This window comes from Heterocephalus glaber, unplaced genomic scaffold (assembly GCF_053883595.1).
Source record: "Heterocephalus glaber isolate CG9 unplaced genomic scaffold, H.glaber_assembly_v1.0 deba00000470, whole genome shotgun sequence".
Taxonomy (NCBI): Eukaryota; Metazoa; Chordata; class Mammalia; order Rodentia; family Bathyergidae; genus Heterocephalus; species Heterocephalus glaber.
In genome coordinates this window covers 5,354,423-5,373,730 of record NW_028258145.1, presented here as the reverse complement: position 1 = coordinate 5,373,730, position 19,308 = coordinate 5,354,423, and the positions used below count along the sequence as shown (strand labels likewise).

At 38.0% G+C, this 19,308-nt stretch overlaps 1 protein-coding gene across 7 annotated transcripts in view; it reads right to left on the bottom strand.

The window, feature by feature from the left end:
• Nms (neuromedin S) overlaps window positions 1-19,308 on the bottom strand; it is a 49,019-nt gene that overhangs the window by 7,219 nt on the left and 22,492 nt on the right. For 4 of the 7 annotated variants that reach the window (XM_087203616.1, XM_021258085.2, XM_013072096.3 and 1 more), the window contains 4 exons: window positions 17,765-17,881; window positions 4,288-4,642; window positions 2,183-2,238; window positions 1,832-1,882 (listed from right to left, as the gene is read on the bottom strand). In XM_087203616.1, coding sequence (XP_087059742.1) covers window positions 1,832-1,882; window positions 2,183-2,238; window positions 4,288-4,360 — 180 coding nt within the window. In that variant the 5' untranslated portion in view covers window positions 4,361-4,642; window positions 17,765-17,881. Of the gene's footprint in view, window positions 1-1,831; window positions 1,883-2,182; window positions 2,239-4,287; window positions 4,643-9,318; window positions 16,952-17,764; window positions 17,882-19,308 lie in introns of all 7 variants that reach the window. The other 3 variants (XM_021258084.2, XM_021258087.2, XM_087203618.1) reach the window with 2 other exon arrangements.

Sequence of the window (19,308 nt, the reverse complement as noted above, 5' to 3'; positions counted from 1 at the left end):
CACAATGTAATTAATATTGCAAGTAGCACACAGAACAGCCACACTTCCTCTGCCTCTGCTTACGCAGGGGACACCCCCACAGCCCCTCTAGGGCAAGGTTGGGGGACAGTAGGAAGAGAAGGAAAACTTGGAATTTTTACCTTCGATTTTTTGCTCTTGGGACCTAGGCTATGAAAGATTATTATGACAATTAAGGCAAAACACATGCATGATAGTAAACTGAAAAGGAGAAGAACCAGGCATGATATATTTAAGTCTGAGAAAGAAAGTTACAGTTGAGTCTTCAAGAATGAGAATTAGTTGCATCAGCCCAATTCCCCATCAACTGGAGACTGGATAAAGAAGATGTGTTTTTTTCATAAAATGGAGTACTACTCAGCAATAAAGAATGAGAAACTAGAGACATTTATAGCTAAATGGATGCACATTGAGGCAATATTCTTAAGTGAAATAAATAGGACACATGTGTAAATACCCAACAGTTTCTCGGGTATGAGTAACTAAAAGTGTAAATAAGGATCAAAATGTATAAGTTATAATGTGAAATAGGAAGAAAAGGTCTGAAGGGGTAGGGGAAGTGGGAGGGGTAGGGGAAGAAAAAGAAGGGAAAGGATAAAACATGAGAAAAGGAAAAAATGGAAACAAAGTCTTTGTAAATAGGGAGGGATGGAGGGGTTGGAGGGAGGCCAGGGGAATGGGGAAAAAATAAGAACCAAGATACATCATGTAAAGGTACAAGTTCCCAATGATGAATGTAACTGTATTGTATACCTAAAATATACCAATAAACTTAATGAAAAGAAAAGAGGCAATAGTAACAACTGGCACTTAATGGCTGTTGTTTACCATGTTCTAGACAACATTGAAAGCATTTCCCAAATATTAAAGCAAGCAGGTTTCATTGTGGGGCTTGTATAGCTATGATCCCCAATGTAAAGATGAGAAAACTGAGGGTCATTAAGACACTGCCAAAGTTTAATCATAGTCTGGGCTGTTGCCTCCTATCTGAGAAGGAGGCAAAGGCATTTGTGGCTGAGGAAAAGACTATGGAAAGCTACTAAAGGCCTGGTGCATATGGGGAACAGTGAGAGGTTCTGCGTGGCTGGAGCCTGGTGTGCCTTGGGTGGGGAAGATGAGCAAGCAGGAGATATAGCTCAAGGTGAAAGCAGGAGGCTCTGCCAATATCATGTAATATCTAGAGACCACCTTTATGTTCCTGCAATTAAATCCACATTCACTTTAAATCCATGAAATTATTTCTTTTATAGTTACTGTTAGGTCTTTTACATGAGATTTATTGTTTGGAGAACTGCCAAATCATAGTATATCAATTTATAATGTACAATATGATGTATCATGACACATGTAGTTAATTTTATGATGACATAGTTATATGACAATGATATGTGTAAGCACATACATGAGCCCCTAAAATTTTGTGATAATTTATATTTAATAGAGAAACTAGATATTTTCTTTCTTTTGTTCATTCATTCACTCTTTATTTCTTTCTTTCCCTCCCTCCCTCCCACTCTCTCTCTCTCTCTCTCTCTCTCTCTCTCTCTCTCTCTCTCCCTCTCTTTCTTTCTTTCTTTCTTTCTTTCCCAGTACCAGGGATTGAACTCAGGACCTTGCACTTGCCAGGCAGGCATGGCACCACTGAGCTACATCCCCCAGGCAGAAACTAGATATTTTCTAAATATCTATCCCCTACACACACAGAAACATAAACATACACATTTTCACATACAGCATTTTTCTGTATGTAGCAAAAGAGTATATTTATTAAATGCATAAACTATGCTGTTAACAATCATCTGTATTTTTTTACCTTAGGTTGGTTAGAAAGCATTGCCCACTTATTCAAGCAGTATGTCAGCTGCTGAAAAACAGAATGAGCAAAACAACTCAAAAACAAGAATAAATTCCTTAGTCAATAGAATTCTATCACAACATATTTAAAATTCTAAAATTGTTCAATATGTGAATTTGAATTATCTTTTCACAACAGCAGTGGCTCTCAGCACAGCTGAGGATGCCTTAAGTGTGGCCGTGAAAATGGCAACAGTTTCTGTTGCAGCCAAAAATCTTATCTTAAAATAGTTTTAAGTGAACATTATCCACATGATATTTTCAAGGCCTAGGTTAAATAAAAATCTCATAGGACTGAGCAATAACCTACCTTAAGCTCCACAATGTCCAAGCCATCTGGAGGGTGAGCTAAAGGCTGAGGGAATCCTACAGTGAGAAAAGAGAAAAGCATCAATTAGAGAAAAGAGGCCATCACACACCCCTCATATCTTTACCATGAAAAACACAAAGAGATTCTAGTAGAACCATAAACCATGAATGAGCCATACAAAAGAGGCCAATGAGAAGGTAAGATATGATACAGTGCCATTAAGAAAATTTGCAGAGAAAACACACATCTACCTACTGCTACCTAACCTGAAATTTATACCAAAATTAATTAAAAGTGCCAAGACCTTATCTGAAAACAAAAAAATGTTAAAAACAGCTGGGGATGCAGCTCAGGGCAAAGGCCCTGGTTCAATTCTCAGAACCACCAAAAACAGTAGTATGTTTTTAATTTACCAGGAGTTTCCAGCACAGATGTTAGCAAATAAGGAAAGAAGAGAATACTATCTAGGTAACAGCTTAGTTTATATTTTGATGGAATATATAAGGATGGAATATCAGATAATGGTGTCAAAAAAAAGTTTGCACATCAGAATCACCCTTGGCACTTTTAAAATATTTAGCCACCTGTCTCTGCCCTTCCAAACCCTCCAGGGCTGAAGTTCTGGGAAAAGGTGATACTAGCATGCAGATGGACCCTGCCAACCCTTCTCTGCTTTAAATGAGCCCATCTTCTTGTTTACATGTGACACAACACTTGGAGGAACAGCCTATACTGCATGGATAAATACAAAACCTTTCATTTGGATTTTTAAAAAATATCGGACAGGAAATATATAGCTCCAAGAGTAGTTACAGTTTTTAAAAATAGGCTTGAGTAGTATTATGTTTCCTGCATTCTTTAATAGTCTGGCTTGATAGGTAGAGTTAAAGTGACTGAGCATAGTTTTCTCTAAAAAGAGCAAAATTAAGAAGTATATGTTAACTGCCTTGAACAACTTTAAGAACGGTCATAAGTAAGGAATATTGGTCTTATTCTATGCATCCCCAAGAATAAAATGAAGGCTTAGGGCCAGAAGTGACATGTGATCAGATTTCAGCTCAGTGTAAAGAAGTGTCCTCTGATGATTGTAATCATTCAGTAATGCAAAGTAACACAAGCCAATCCCTCAGGGTGCATTGACAGGTCCTGTGTGATACAAAGGTAAAGACTATAGTGACTTTATCCTCGGGGAACATAAAATCAAACAGGGGAAAGAGGGGTTGCATATGACTATATACACAATTAAATAAAAAGTATTAACAAATTTCCAAATGTGTAATATAAATAAGATTCTCTTGTAGCCCAAAAGGGACAGCCACTGGCTATCTTGGGCTGGCAGTGAGTTGGAGGTCACTGAAAGTATCCAGAATCTTGAAGGCCATCTGTGAGAAAGCAGAGAGCCCTGAACTCTGTGAGGTTAGACCAGACAATCTCCACAGGCTTTGTAATGGGGCTTTAGGAAGTGACAAAACATGCATAGTGTTTGGAATATATTTTCTCTTTGAAAATATTCTCAAAATTTTCTACTCTAAATCAAAATTCTAATGGAAACGAATTTAAATTTTGAAATACTTTGTGTTTCCAAGCGTAGGTTTTCCTGCTATGGCACCCTTCCATGCATCTTATGGCAAACTACTTGAACATAATGAGAATGGACTTGAACTCCAGACCCTTTCAGCACCTTGGGTCTCTTCAAACCACGCTGGTTCTCCGAAGTGGGCAAAGGGATGGTGTAACAAAGTCAGCACCGCGGACAGCACCCAGACTCAGAAGATTGGACCTCTAGACCACGAGGTGCTCTGCATCCTGCCTCCGGGAGCCCAGTTTTACCCTCTCTGGTCTCTTTTCTTGAGAATCCTGAACCACAAATGGCTGGGACTCACAAAGGGGCCACCCTTCACATTTCAGCAAAACATAAGGCATCTCTGGTGCAAGAGGTGTTTAAAGATAGTCCCACTGGGGAAAGTCTCACTTCCCCCCCACCGAGCTGTGTCCACGCTTCCTTAGTTAGAAACTAATGAGGCCAGAAAGCAACAGGGTAGAAAGGGGGTAGGTAGAGGGGATACAGCTCGACCCTTCCAGAGCCACTCGCTCTGGCGCCTTACCTGAGGAGCGAATCTGTATCATGCAAAAGCAGTACATGGCCAAGATGGAAGGGAGTTGGGGAAGATGTTTCATCTCCAGAGTCTGGTTTCTTTTTGTTGTTCACAGATGTGTGTTGCAAGGACTAGGGTTCAGCCTTTCACCAAGTCCCACAGGCAAATGCAGCCCTCAGCTCTGTGTCTGACCAGCCCAGAGCAATAGGTGCCTTTATTGGCAGTGTTCTTGAGTCTATTGGTAGAGCACCAATCAGCTTTGTGGGGGAGGACCCTGGCTTTCTCATAAATGTCATGCTGGGCCCTTATTTGTAGAATAATATCCTCCTGGTGTAAGCATTATAGAGAATCATCTTTTTTCAATCTAGCAATAGAAATAAAAAGTGGAGAGTCATAATTGTTACTCTATAATGGTTTGAGAAACTTCTGACTCAGGAAAGACCTTTTCTCTCTCTCTTTTTTTTTTAATAAAAAAGGGGATATAAATCTATTTTAATCAAAGAACTGGACATAAGTCTATACTCTTGCATGATGAGGTCTTGCTTCCTAAGAAGTCGCTTATTTTTCACTATTAACAAAAGATATATCTATTAGTCTTTGGTGCATTTGAGAACAAAATTTGGAGTCTTAGATATAACTGTACAAGAAACCCTAAATTCAAGTAGAATTTTGTTGTTTCTTTTTATCATGGTTGGAAATCAGCCTATTTAAAGCTTTGCCAAATTCTATGAACAAATTAAATATTTCAAATAAAGTCAGTATTCAAGAAAACATGACAATGTTGTTGCTTAATAATAATAATTAAAAATAAATAGACCACTTACTGAGGTCCTACATGTTGAGATCTCTTTTAGTCATTTCACATGGGTTATTTATGCAATTCCCACAGAAAACACATACTAGATGTGCTATTATCCTCCTTTTATGAATGGAGAATCTGAGACTAGGAGAGATTAAGTAATTTATCCAAGCTCTCTTAGCTAGCAAGAGAAATGGCAGGAATTTGAACCCAAAGATATCTGAGTTCAGTCATGTTCTTAAACATATGGGGTTTTGGTTGATAATTTTTTCCTGAAAAGAGCTTCCTTAGGGTTAGATAAGAGGTAGAATAAAGGATAAAGAATGAAGTCTTGTACTTCTGGAAAAAAGTAACTTATATGAAATAAATATCTTTAGCATTTTTTCCATTATGCATACTTTTAACTTTTGTCCTTTCAGAGATCTAGAGGTAACTGGAAGATATTGAATGCAGGTAATATGCCTCAAACATGTTGAATATTTTTACTTATAATTTTTTTACTATATTTTAAATTGACTTACTCTACCTGTCATATAACTTTTAATGAATGAGCAATTTAAGAGTAATTTTTGAGCAGAAGCTTCTCAAAAGGAACCATTTATTTGTGCCTTGAAATGTGTTTTTGCCAAAAAATTTCCATTCTTAACAGTGGGAATTATGAGCTATTTTATAGCCATAATATATTTTTTTCTACTTCTTTGAGCCAGTAAGAAATAGAGATTTCTATTTATTGCATTATTTACAACTTTGGTTCAAGGAGAATAGCCTGTGAATATATCCACTATCTAACAGCAAGACTTTATAAAATGAAAGGAAAATGTGAATGAATGCTGTTTGAACATAAACCACTTACAAATATTTCAGTTCTACTAAGTGTAAATCAACAAGTATGTACTTGATGAACATTTTGGTCTATATTCTTCAGTAAATTGGTGCTGTATTCACAGATACATTTTTAAAATCACCAAGATAATTCTGATTTATATCAAAGTTGTTTCCCTGTGAATTTTGCCCATATTATTTCTCAGGTATTTGGGACATTAAAAAAAACTATTTTGATACAATTCAAAAATACAAAAATTTTTTAATATCTGTGTTGTTATTATTTGCGAATACTGTTATGAACTGTATCATGTTCCCACACAATTCATATGTTGAAGCCCTATACCCCAATGTGATTGTCATTGGAGACAGGGTTTTCATTGAAGTAATTTAGGTTAAATGAGGTCATAACAATAGATTCTAATCCAATAGGACTGGTGTCATCATAAGGAGAGAGCTGTGGCTTGGGATTTAGCTCAGTGGTTCAGCCACCTGCCTCGGAAGAGTAAGGACCCAAGCTCAATCCCTGTACCAATAAAAAATAATAATAATTCCACCTACCATCATGTCATTATCCAGTGTACTACTGAAAATGCAATAATCCCTACCCTAAACTCAACAGTTCCAGCATTGCTCAAAATTTCAAGTCTATAGTCTCCTTTGAGACTCAAGGCAAATTCTTACTTTGAACCCCTGTAAAATTCAAAAAGCAAGTTACCTAATCCTCAAATAAAATGAAACAGGATGAACACTCCCATTCCAAAAGAGAGAAGTGTAGGATAAAAAAGAATCCAACCAAAGTGAGACCTAACCCCAGCAGAGCAAACACCAAGTCATGTAGCTCCCTATCCATCATCTGAGGTATATGGTGGTGAGATGTGAGATCCAGAGGGCTTGGGCATCTTCATTCCTATGTCCTTGCTGGTTGAAACCCACATGGCTTCTCTTGGGCTGGATATATTCACATCCTGCATTGAAGATATTGCATGTTCTTGGTATCACTGATGTCATGGAGTCTCAACTGCACCTTTGGCTTCATTTCCACAGCTTCACATGCCACCCTTTCAGCAGCTCCTTGGTTGGCCTCCCAGCCTTCCTCTAAAATCTGGGCAGAAATCTCTATAACCCTAGAACTCTTGCATTCTCATACCCAAGAAAAACAGCATCACATGGATTACACTGAGGTCTGCCATTGACCTAAGAAGTAGCTAGGATTGTAGCTGCAGTGGCTTTTGGCAGACATACCTCCTTTGGTCACGACTTTACATGTGCTTCTCTTCTGGTCAAAATTTCTCAATCCCTTCTGCTCTGCTGTTTGCTCCCAATTGTCATTACAAAGTGGCTAAAAGCTGTCAGGAATCCCCATATCACGTCCCAAGTACTTGGCTGCCTAGAAATTTCCTGTGCCCTTAAACTCTGCCTCCTATGAAGTCTCAGGACATGGGAAAAATGGAAACAAGTTTTTGTTTGTTTCTTGCCAGAGTGTAACATGCATGATCTCTAGTCATATTCTCAGTAGAGTCCTTATGTCTACCCAAAACCTTATGAGCACAGATTTTATTTTACTATTTACTTTTTTTACTATTGGAAATATTTTCTTTTGACATATTTTCTATTCTTTTATACTAAGCTTCACAATAAGCTTCACATTATATTAAAGACTGCTGTACTATTATATTTATTTTGTGTAAAGAAAGGGATATCGATGGAATTCCAAAGCAGAGAGGAGATGGTTCTTGGATAATTCAAGATCAGACTTGGAGACTCTGGAAATCAGAGCTCTTTATGAACAAATTGCTATGGTCTGAGATGCTGAGGTTCTGCCACCACAAGATTTTGGTTTTCTTTTTAAAAATCTGTATATTACTTGAGATACTGTAATAAATATTATTAGCAGAGAAAAATACAACTGGATAAGTACAGGCAAAAGCTTTAGGGATTCTTTTAACATGGAGAAAAATGGAGAAAAGAGCAGGCAGGAAGAAACAAGGGAAAGGAGAAACAAAGAAAAGAAACAATATAACTACCTATCACAGAGGAAATGTTAAATAAACCATGGGATATCAATAAAATGTTAATGTATGTACTGTTAACAAGAATAAACTGGGTCTATAAGTTTTAATAAGGCAAGTTTTTATAATATAATAATAAAAAACTGCATTTTATATGCTTTAGTATCAAGTGTTTCATTTGTGAGGCATTAGAGTTGTTTAAATAATCTGGTTCCACAGGCCAGTTCTCGTTGTGTGGGCTGAACTCAGCTAATCTCAAGAGGACTCACACTTTTTAATTCAACTGGTACATGGACAGGGGCCTGACTTAATTTTCCACATGCTCTCCCATTCCCAGGTGGCTGGCCTAGGCTGGATCTCATGCTCATTTCCCAGTTCTAAGACAGGAAAAGTAGAAAGTACATGGCCCCTTGAGTCCTACTTTGGAAGTGGCAGAACTTCACATCTCTTCTACTGTGTCAGGTTAGTCAAAACTAGTCATAAGTCTAGCCCAGTTTCAAGTGGTGGGAACATAAATCCATCTCTCAGTGAGATATGCTGACAGGTGTTATAGCCAATTTTGCACTCTACCAACCATCTCTTATTTGAATAAATAAAAATTTATTCAAAACAGAGCATGTCCTTATATGTGGATATGTGTAGGTAAATGTTAAGTAAAAGGGTGGGATGCTACACATTCATTCCTCCCCAAAGAACAGTGATTCTCAGGACAGGAGTGAGATTGTGAGGGGTCATTAAAATCTATTGTATTATCTATGCTTTTAAATTTTTGTATTGATAATTTATGAAATTATATAAGTAAAGCTAAATTTTAAAAAATGCAATGATCTCTGAAACATTCTTTGATCATATGGTACAATATTCAAAGACCTGAATTTAGGAGCTGTGATTAAACAACACACCTCTTTTATGAATGTCTTTAGTTGTGCCACTGTGGCTGCCTCAATGTCCTCAATTGATTCAAAACATTCATCTTTCATTTGACTTTAGGAAAGAGCCAGAAATCCAGGTATTAAGGTGGATGAGGACACATCATAATCTTTTATTTGACAGAATTTGCCTTAAATTTTTTGAATCAATTCAGGCCACTGAGCCATCCTTGAAAAGACAGCAAAGAGAATTCCTAGAACTGCTTCAGAAAGTGGCAGAAGTGTTTTGAAGTGAGGGGGAGTATTTTGAGAGAGATTAATGGCAATGTGTCTTTTACTGTAATACATTTTAAAATTTTTTATTTCAATACATTTTTTTATCATACCTCATACATATAAAAAAGATGAACTCCTTTCATTACACTTATTTTTCAGAGTGTTTCATTTGCTAGATATTATTGAAAGGGTTGTGACCAGTGAATTTGTCAGTGTCAAGGCAATTTAATAAGATATAACATTTTTGAAAAAGTGAACTCACCATGTGGAGTTCTCAGACCATTTGAGAAAAGCATATGCCAAAGAATTAAGCTAAAAATGCCTCCTTTTTCCCACATTAAATTACTTTCCACTTTGTAAATGGTTCTTATGATCAAACTCAGCAGGCTTTGAAAAAACTGAACTTTAATCTGTAGGATATAAAAAACAGAATTTCTAAATAGATGATAAGTTTCTATATTCAATATATTACTTTCTTAGTGGTATCTCATGTCCTTCAAAGACTCTTTTAGTTCAAAGTAAATTAAGATGCAGGTACGTGAATTAATGTTTGTGGGCACTTTTCAGGAGCAAAAAGTAATTTTTCCCCTTGGTTGATACAGAGCCCTGTAAAGAAAGACAAATTAATGAGAAAAAACAAAAGTTTAATAACACAGTGTTATATCTTGAATGATGGTGTCTCCTCCCAAATTCATGTTGAAATTTAATTCATAGTGAAACAAAATTTATCTTTGGGTGATGTTTAAAATAGGAGGGATCTTCCCTTCTGAATAGGATTAGTGTCCTTATGGGCATCAGAGAAAAATTTTTAAAAGGTGCATTACAGTGCATGTATAAGGTCCACATTTATTTTTTAGGAGTACTTCTATTGATGAATTATTTATTTTAATTTTATGAGTCTTCTTATATTATACAAGGTGTATTTAACAGGAAAGTAAAATATCAGTTATCTTAGTTACTTTTCTAATTGCTGAGATGAAAGTAGGAAGAAAGGTTTAGTTGGCTCATAGTTTGTAGAGGTTTCAGTCCATACCTGGCTGGCTCCAAGGCAGGGTGGCTTGGCAGAGGGGCACGGCAGAGGAGAAACAGTTCATGGAAGGCAGAAGACAGCAAAAACAATCAAGTGACAAGCCTCTTTCTGTCCATTATATCTTATCCAGTCTATCTACGCTTAGGGCAGGCAGCACTCACACCCCTAATCCTAATGCCCTTAATCCTAGTATTCTATGATGAATCAATCCCAGCACCACACACTCTAGATCCAGCCATCTCTGAAAAGCCCCACCTATGATCATATTAGGCTTTGGGGGGACATCCAGACACAAGCCATGACACCAAGACAATAAAATATTAAATTTTAATATTAATGAGTGTTTAGAATATATATCAACATTTTCTACATCAACTGTTTGCTTGCTTACTAAATCCAAAAATACAGCAGAAATATATTGCTATATGAAAATACAAATGAGGGCCGGGGATTTAGCTCAGTGGTTCCTTTGCCTCCCTTGCAAGCACAAGGTCCCAAGTTCAATCCCCGGTACCAAAAAAACAAAACAAAACAAAACAAAAAATTTGAAAATACAAATGAAACTGCCACAGAAATAATATGTACTTCAGTTATCACACCTAAGCATGTTCACACATGAAAACAGCATGTTCCATACAAAGGTATCGCTTACACTGACCATATGTGTTCTTAGCTTTATTTTCCTGTCTGGCAGGCCATACTTGTCACCTCTCTTGTCTTCCCCTTTTGTCAGGAGGTTCATATTGTATTATACAATGTGCACTTAGCAGGAAAATAAAATATTAAGAAAATAAAATACTAAATACATACTAAGTGTTTAGAACATCAACATTTTCTACATAAACTGTTTATTTGCTTACTAAATCTAAAAAATAACAAAAGAAATAACTTCCTCCATTGACTATAATGAAAATACAAATAAAACTCTACCATAAAAATAATCTTTACTTTAATTATCACAGTTTAGGCACCTTTCACACATGAAAGCTGCATGTTCCATACACAACTATCACTTACACTGATAGCACATGTGCTTTGTTTTCCTGTCTTTTTTGGCAAGGCACACTTCACATCTTGCTGGCCTTTCTGTTCTCTTCAGAGATTTTTGTGATGTTTCACCTGTCTATTCACTGGTCTGCTCTAGAATTCTTTTGTGGAGCTTTCTGGGCAGATATGTACTATTCTTCCTCTGTTGTAATTGATCATTTATCAATTCCAGTCCCAATACTCTTAAGAAAATTTCTCCATGATATTTTGTGTTTGTTATTTTCTTTGTAAACTATGAAACTATTTACGCCTGACACAACCATTGGCTAACTCTTTGTGTTTTTTTGTTTTTTGTTTTGGTTCTGAGGATTGAACTTGGGTCTTTGTGCTTGTGGGGCAGAACGTTTTGTGTTTTGAGTGATGTGTAGTTGCTGCATCTAATCTGCCTTTAATTTTGTTGTAAAATGTGACCATTTCTGGCTTCATTTGTGTTAAGGATTCACTATCAATCTTTTGTTTGTTTGTTTGGCTTTTTTGAGACAGGGTCTTGCTATGTACTCCAGACTAGCGTTGAACTCACAAGATTCTCCTGCCTCAGCTCCCAAGTACTGGGATTACAGGTGTGCACCACCACACCCAGCTTCACTATCAATTTTATCATCATGGTGTAACACTGACAGTATCAACACTACTTTGTTTTTCTTCACCATATACAGGCCAATGTTATGTTTTTCTGAAATTTAAATATTGTACTATACATTTCCCTATTGTGAACTTGTAACATTTTTTTGAGAATCTTGGCTTTGTTCTTTTGAATAATTCTTGTGCTGGTCAACTGATGTTCTTTTAGCAAATGTAACATTAATGAGCAACTAGTGAACCAATTATGGAATGTGACATTTTGGTACTTTTAAAAATGAATGCAACAAGTCTGTTCACAACACCATAAGGTTTATTGCTGCATGAATAAAGACCTGGTGCCTGAGTTCCAGGATAAATTTCTAAATTCAACATGTAAAATGTCTTTGCATCTACCTGGGCATATATTTTTATACCGTATTTGGAAGGTTTATTTGGGATGTATTCCTGAAAGCTACCACAACCACAAAATGATGCAAGCTGTTCCATCAATTGTCATTTATTTGGATGGTGTATAAATGGCTTGACAATTTGAAACAAAGCTTTCAAAAATAAGCAAATAGCAGCCACACTGTTGGATTGTTTTGTTTTGTTTTTTGGTGGGTCTTTTTGTCATCAAAACACAGGCAATTCTGAAGGAAACCAAATCTCTTGAGTATCATTATTCTTCTAAAAATCTCAACACCACATCTGTCACTTTTTCATAAATCCTTTGATTCTGATTATTAGAATGATAAAGTTCTGCCATGAATGTTTTTAGTTCAGATTGTGAAGTGTCATATAAATATAATTTCTGATTATTACTATTGGTGCATATAGAAAATTTAACTTGTATTTCCTTATTAGTGAATGTCACAACATCTTGTAGCATATTGTCCATTAGGAACAATTTCCAGCATTGAATTGCTGTGTTAGCATTTCATCCAATAGGTTTTATCCCTGGCAAAAACCTAATAACATTTTCTGACCTAGTTCTAATGTTGAATTGTTCACATATACATGACCATTTTGTAACATTTTGACTAGTCAAATATTTATTTACATTATTGTTTTCTTCCTCTTCTGAATGCAGGTCTTCTTTCTGTATTTCTCTGTCATTTTTGCTAACTTCTTTGGCTTACATGAACCAATTCATCATTGGTAACTGAGTCATCTGATGGCTCACTTTCAACCTCCTCCCAAAGTTGTAAAAGTGGATTTTCATGTGACATTGTACGAATTGGGCTAATTCTACAAGAAAACTCAAAGAAAATATTTAATAAAACAAATTATAAATACTCAAAAATGTAACACAGATCATAAGATGGGTAAAATTCACCTGTTGATACTTTGACACAGGTGCATACACCTTGCCGTCTGTCTATCAAGTGGATGAACACAAAGATTGCTTTCTGTACTCCCCCACTGCAGCTACCAAGATGCATAGCTGGCTACCATTATGCTAAGGTAAACATTTTCATTAAGAAAGTATGGTATGGGCATCTGTTACCCTGAGTGAGGAACCAGGGACAGAAGAGCTCAAGGTTAATGGAAATACTCTCTTCCCCTTCTACTCATTCAAGGAAGTAATTCTTTTCTCCAGAAGATGCACCAAAAGGCACCATGTTAGAAGTAAACACCAGCCCTCACAAGATAACACCAACACCTTGACTTTGGCCTTCCCAGCCTTCAGAATGTAAGAAACAAATTTCTGCTATGTATTAATTACCCAGTCTCAGGTATTTTGTTATAGCAGCACAAATAGACTAAGGCACAGAGATAGCTTCCTGTATACATGGGAGATACCCATGGAAAATGAGTAAATCTCAGTGATGGCTTAAATACTATCATCAGTGGAAACAAAGAAAGAAGGGGATGGGGAAGGTTTAGTGATAGGAAAGGGGCCAGGAAAAGCAAATAAATCAAGGAAAAGGCCTATTTGGCAAAGTGAGTCACTGTCTTCTCCATTGATAAGAGTTGCTAGTGATGTAGAGTCATCTTTCTCTTCCTGGTACAGAGAGGCACCCTTACAAATGGAGATTTCCTTTATAGATGTGAATTTTTCATACAAATGGAAAACTTCTCTATTTTTGAGCTTCTCCTGTGTCTGCTATTTCTCAAAATAATAAACTCAAAATAATCCTTATGCAAAAGAGGCATATTTTGGAGTGGCATATTCTGTTCTCCTACAGTCATATTTTGGGGTGTAATATTCTGAGCCCCATCAGCATATATTTATATAGCAGGCATTCTTAGAAAGGTTTATTTCAGCTTCTGGCTGTCAGTTCTCCAAAAGCTGTTTATTGGCAGAAAAGGCTAGCCTCCCCCATTGGCTAATTCTGTCCCCACCCATGTGAATATACTCTCTTTTCTTCCCACCTTCTGTGCCCATATCTGTTCTTTCTCTTGGCCTTCACACCTGCTTTTATTCTGAGTTACTTGGTGGCAGGAGATGGGAAAGCCATGTAATTTCAAGAGAACCAGAATGTGTTAACAGACAAGATCCATGAAAGATCCATACCTTTAACTATTTATATTTTCCTTTGTCAAGAGGTGTATATCAGCTAGATGTGACAGTTACTTGTCCCTTAGCCTTCAGTTCCATAAATACTTTTCCTTACTCCTTCCTGATGATGCAGAGTTTGAAACCAATAAATAAACTCCTTTCCCAGCTGGCTTCCAGAGAGTTTCTGTCAATGGAAGAGGAGGGTAGGAGGAGACTGGGAGAAAAAAAGGAAGAAAGGGGCCATTTTTTTCTGCCTTGGTGTGGCCTCCAGTAGCAGCAGTGTCCATGAATGACATTGACCTCCCAGGGCTCTGCCAGTTGTGAGGATGTGTGCTCTGCTTCCTGAAGAGGAGCAGAGGGGTAACTGCTACAACACTGGTAAAGATCCCACTGGTCTCTGTGGCCAAACAAACATGGGCTTCATGCACATGGCTTTTCCTGCATTTCTTCCAACCCTGAGAGCAGGTGAGTCTGTCAGCAGCTGTTAATCCCTTAGTAATGTTTCCTTCCAGCCATCTTCCAGGAAGATTTCTTTTTTGTTGTTGTTTTTTTGAGACAAGGTCTCGCTATGCAGTTCAGGCTGGCCTTGAACTCACTATGTAGCCTAGGCTGGCCTGGAACTCATAGTGATCCTCTTGCCTCAGCGTCTCAAGTGCTCAGATTACAGGTGCACACCACCATGCTGGGCAAGACTTCTTTATTTTTTATTTTTTGGAGTATAACCACATGGAATAAATGGTATATGTTTAAACTGTATAACTTAATAAGCTTTAATGTAAGTATACACTGATGCCACTGACGGGACAAGGGGAATTTCCCTGTACCTTTTGAAGTTTTGCTGAAATGAAACAATAGATAGATTAACAGGGGGGAAAGGCAGGCAGATTTATTCATGTGCATTTATTCATCATAGGGAAAGGATCACTCAATTATCCAGTGAGGTGCTGATACTCATAGAGAGGGAGATGAGGAGTGTAGGTGATTTGGAGGGGTAGTAAATGATTTTTATGGGGAACAAATGAGCCAAGAGGACAGACAATAGTTTGTAAACTATTCTCCTTGGAAGAATGAATAGACTGGGGAGACTTCAGCTTGTGCCAAAGTCAACGCAGGTGTGATTATATCCCTCAATCTCCCTTCCTGCAACAAGAGTTTAGTTAATAAACCCAGGGATGGGGTGGAGGACAAAGGCAATGGTTTTCCTCTTTGGTGCATCTAGTCTTTTTGTGGGTATGGGAATATCAGAGTGAAGCTTCTCCAAGCCTCTGCTGCTCTCCAGGTGCCTTTAACTTGAAACAATCAGCATCCCAGGACACTAAGATCTGAGCTTCAACACCACCATCGTCTCCGTGATAGTAACAAACATATCCATGGCCTTCCAAAGTTTCCTGTGCTCCTTTATAATCTCTCCCTTCCTTTCTCTGATGGCTCGTCTACTTTCCGTCATTACAGGTTTCATTTTCTAGAATTTTATAAATGGAATCATGTAGAATGTATCATCCTTTTAAATTTTTTAATCTTTTACATAACATAATTGAATTGACCCATGTTGTTGTACATTTCAATCATTTATTCCTTTTTATTACTGAATAGTGTTCTGTTGTATGTATGCATCAGATTTTTGCTTTTTTCCTTCATTCACCTCTTCATGACTTTTGTGTTATTTTCAGTTTTGAGCTATTATAAATATGGCTACCATGACCACTTGTGCAAAGTGTTTGTATGAATATCTGCTTTCTTTTCTCTTGAGTAAATATCTAAATTTAGAATGGCTAGGCCATGTGGTAAGTTGTATGTCTAATTTTTTTTTTTTTTTTTTGGTATCAGGGATCAAACTTGGGTCCTTGTGCTTGTAAGGCAGGCGGCAGAACCACTGAGCTAAATCCCCGGCCCATGTATGTCTAAGTTTTAAAGAAACAATCAAATAGTCTCCAAAATCATATTACCTTACATCTTTAACAGCAGCGAGTGAGAATCCCAGCTGCTCCATATCTATACCAACATGTGGCATGGTTTGTTTTCGATTTTAGCCACTCTACTACTTCCAACACTTTGGTAACCAGTTCTTTGAATTAATGTCTCTCTGTTAACAATACCTAGAATGATTTCTTTGTTCCTAGGTGGACCCTAGCTCCACATAAGCACTAAGTGACACAGGTCTCACTGCATGTTGGATAAATAAATGAATTGACTCAGGGTTAGGAAAGGTTGAAAAATCAAGAATCATGTCTATGCAGGCAGAGGGTATGATCACACACCCATATTCAATGTGTTAAATTCTCTTTTCATTTTTTTCTTCCTTGGATCTGAAAAAACATTTTTAATAGAGCAGGATGGCCTTACTTCTCTCAGTACGAAGTAATAGAAATCTAGGTCTTGAAACAATACTGGTAGGCATTTCTAATTACTGACAAGAGAAATCTCAGCTAGTTAAGAAGAATATGTAGCCCTTTTCCACTAACTGAAACAAAGCAAAATGAACACACTAGAAAATGTTCTTCTATCTCATTTGACTATGACATTATCAGTGTTATTTCTAACAGGGGAGTTTTATCATGAATCTGAAGTCCAGAGATTGTTGCTATGGCTTGTGGAGATAACCTGTAGCTCCATGAAGGGTGCAATTATAATCAGTCTTGCTTAAGAACATGTTGGTCTGGCAATGTTCCACATGAGGTCTGTTTTCAGGCAGATGTATGGACTTGTGTGTTCTCTGTTAAGTCAAAAGAGGGCTACAGGCACTTCATTCAAATCCTATTTGCACAAAGGTAAAATAATAATAATAGTAATGATTAATTAAAATCTGTTACTCTTTGGGGTATCTTATTTAAACAAAGACTTTAAAAGAAGCGTTTGTGTGCATTAATGGTAATAAATTTTTGAGAAGACATAAGGGAAATGAAAACATGGATAAGATCAGGGTCAAGGTTAATGGGGGTTGCCCTAGGTAGTTTTGGGGCATCCTTCTCAGTTCTCCATAGCTGGAGAAGGAAAAGCAGGAGAGGAAGGTTCTGAAAGCTTGAAGAAGTATGGAAGGAGCCCTGAAGCAGAAGCCAAAGTATGAAAGAACCCCTTTTTTTAAAATCAAACTTTTGATGGAGGGTCTTGAGTCCTTCCTTAGGTACTGACTGAGGGAAGCCAGCACCCAGGTGAGCTTCATGCTCCTTTTTCAGTCATTGGAAGCCATTAACGAGGCTGCATGGTGTGCATAACTATGAGCTGTCTGTGCAGAGACTGCCTTAATACTACATGGGATGCCCCCTTTGAGTTACTGTTCCAACAGTGAAATAGAACAGCAGAGACCTAGCCATTCTCTCTCACCAGAATCTCCTCAGTGTCAAGGATGTGCCTCTGTGAAACCCTGGATAGATTTCAAGGAGCGACCTAAGGCTGGAAGTGGAGAGAAGTTAAACACTCCCTGTGGAAACTGAGACCTGATCTTTAGCTTCATTTCTTAAGGACTACTTGCTCTTGGGGTTTTAACTTTTTAGTCTGTTTTCTTGTTGCCATAACAAAATACCCAAAGCTGGGTACTTTATGAAGAAAATGGTTTTACTTAGCTCACACCTGGAGTTTCAAGGTCATGGCACTGTCTTCAGCTTGCCCTGGCAAGGCCCACAGGATGGATGGCATCACAATAGCAATAGTGTGCAGGAACAGGAGATTCCACTGTGAGACAGGAAGCTGGAGGGTGAAGAGAGCCAGTCTTGTTGTTTTAAAACAACTCCTCTCACAGGAACTAACTGGGGTACCTTGAGAAAAGAACTATGTTAATCCCTTCCCAGTGATGTAACTGCCACCCACCAGGCCCCCGTTCTAAAGGTTCCTCCACCTCCCACACTGAGGAATCAGCTTCTAGCACAGAACCTTGGGGATCCATGGAGAGGATATAGACACCTCAGAGCAGATAAGCAAGAACCTACAAGTTTTCATCTCCAAAGGCTGCACAGCCATTTTTGGATGCCTGTCATTTCAGAGCTTTTGGGACTTGGTTTCTTCTACAGTTCTTTTCATGAACTTGTACCAGAACAACAGCCCACCCGCAGGGGCAGGCTTTCTTGCATTTAGTTCTGTGAACCACCTGCTTCTGCAGTTCCTGGGCAATGAATGAAAAATTTAGGTTCTTGTCCCCATTTGTTTCTGAATCAGTACTATTGGGTGTAGTTTTGTAGGGGATCCCACCATAGTCTAAATTTAGAATCTGTAGGGGATTCTGCTATATTCTGATTTTGGATTTTAGAACCCTTGCCTACAGGGTCACAATGCCAGATTAATCATTGAAGTTCAAGCAGATCCAGGCAATTTCTCTTGCTCACTGGACAGCTCAGTCTTGACCTGCTCTGGGATCCCTCTGCCCTCTGTTTCCAGCCAGCAGATCCTTGGCTCACATCTTTGCTCTCAACTGAGGGATGCTCAGGACATGAAAATGTATTTTTATGATGGCTCTGGAAAAACACCTACAAAGATATGTCTTATGGCAAAAATAGATAAGTACTGGAAGATTACCCTAAAGTAAAGTGAAATGTGTTGGGTGATCTATGCTGTGACCCAGCTCTGTCACAGCTGCTGCCATTTATGTGAGCTGCAGTCACCTGACCACTTCAAATATCATTTATGCACTCTTCTAAGCAGCCCTGATAGACAGGACGTTTCCAGGAGGCTCTTAGGCTGGGATCTGTCACTTAGAGGAGCAGGAGGCAAACACCACCGGAGTTGCTGGGTCCTCTGCCCTGTGGGCATCCTGGCCTTTCTATTTTACAACCCACCATGAATCATCCTCACAGTGTTCCACCTCGCTCTTAGTCAGATGTCACAGGTTTGTGTTTGCATTCCAGGGCCATACTGTAATGTCATTTGGCCTGTGCTTTAAAGCCCTCTTTCTCAGAAACCTGTGTTTTTATTACTCATCATGATACCATAGGAGCATGCATCCCAGAATGCATCAGGGCATACATATTTCCCACTGTGGAGGAAGCAATCAGTTCACAGGAAATAAAATTGAACAGTGACAACACATTTATTCCTCTAATTCTCATGTTAGTAATTATCTTTTTGGAGAGTCCGCAGACCAATTCATAGGCGGACTCGGTTTCAGTTTCCTACTGTGAAGG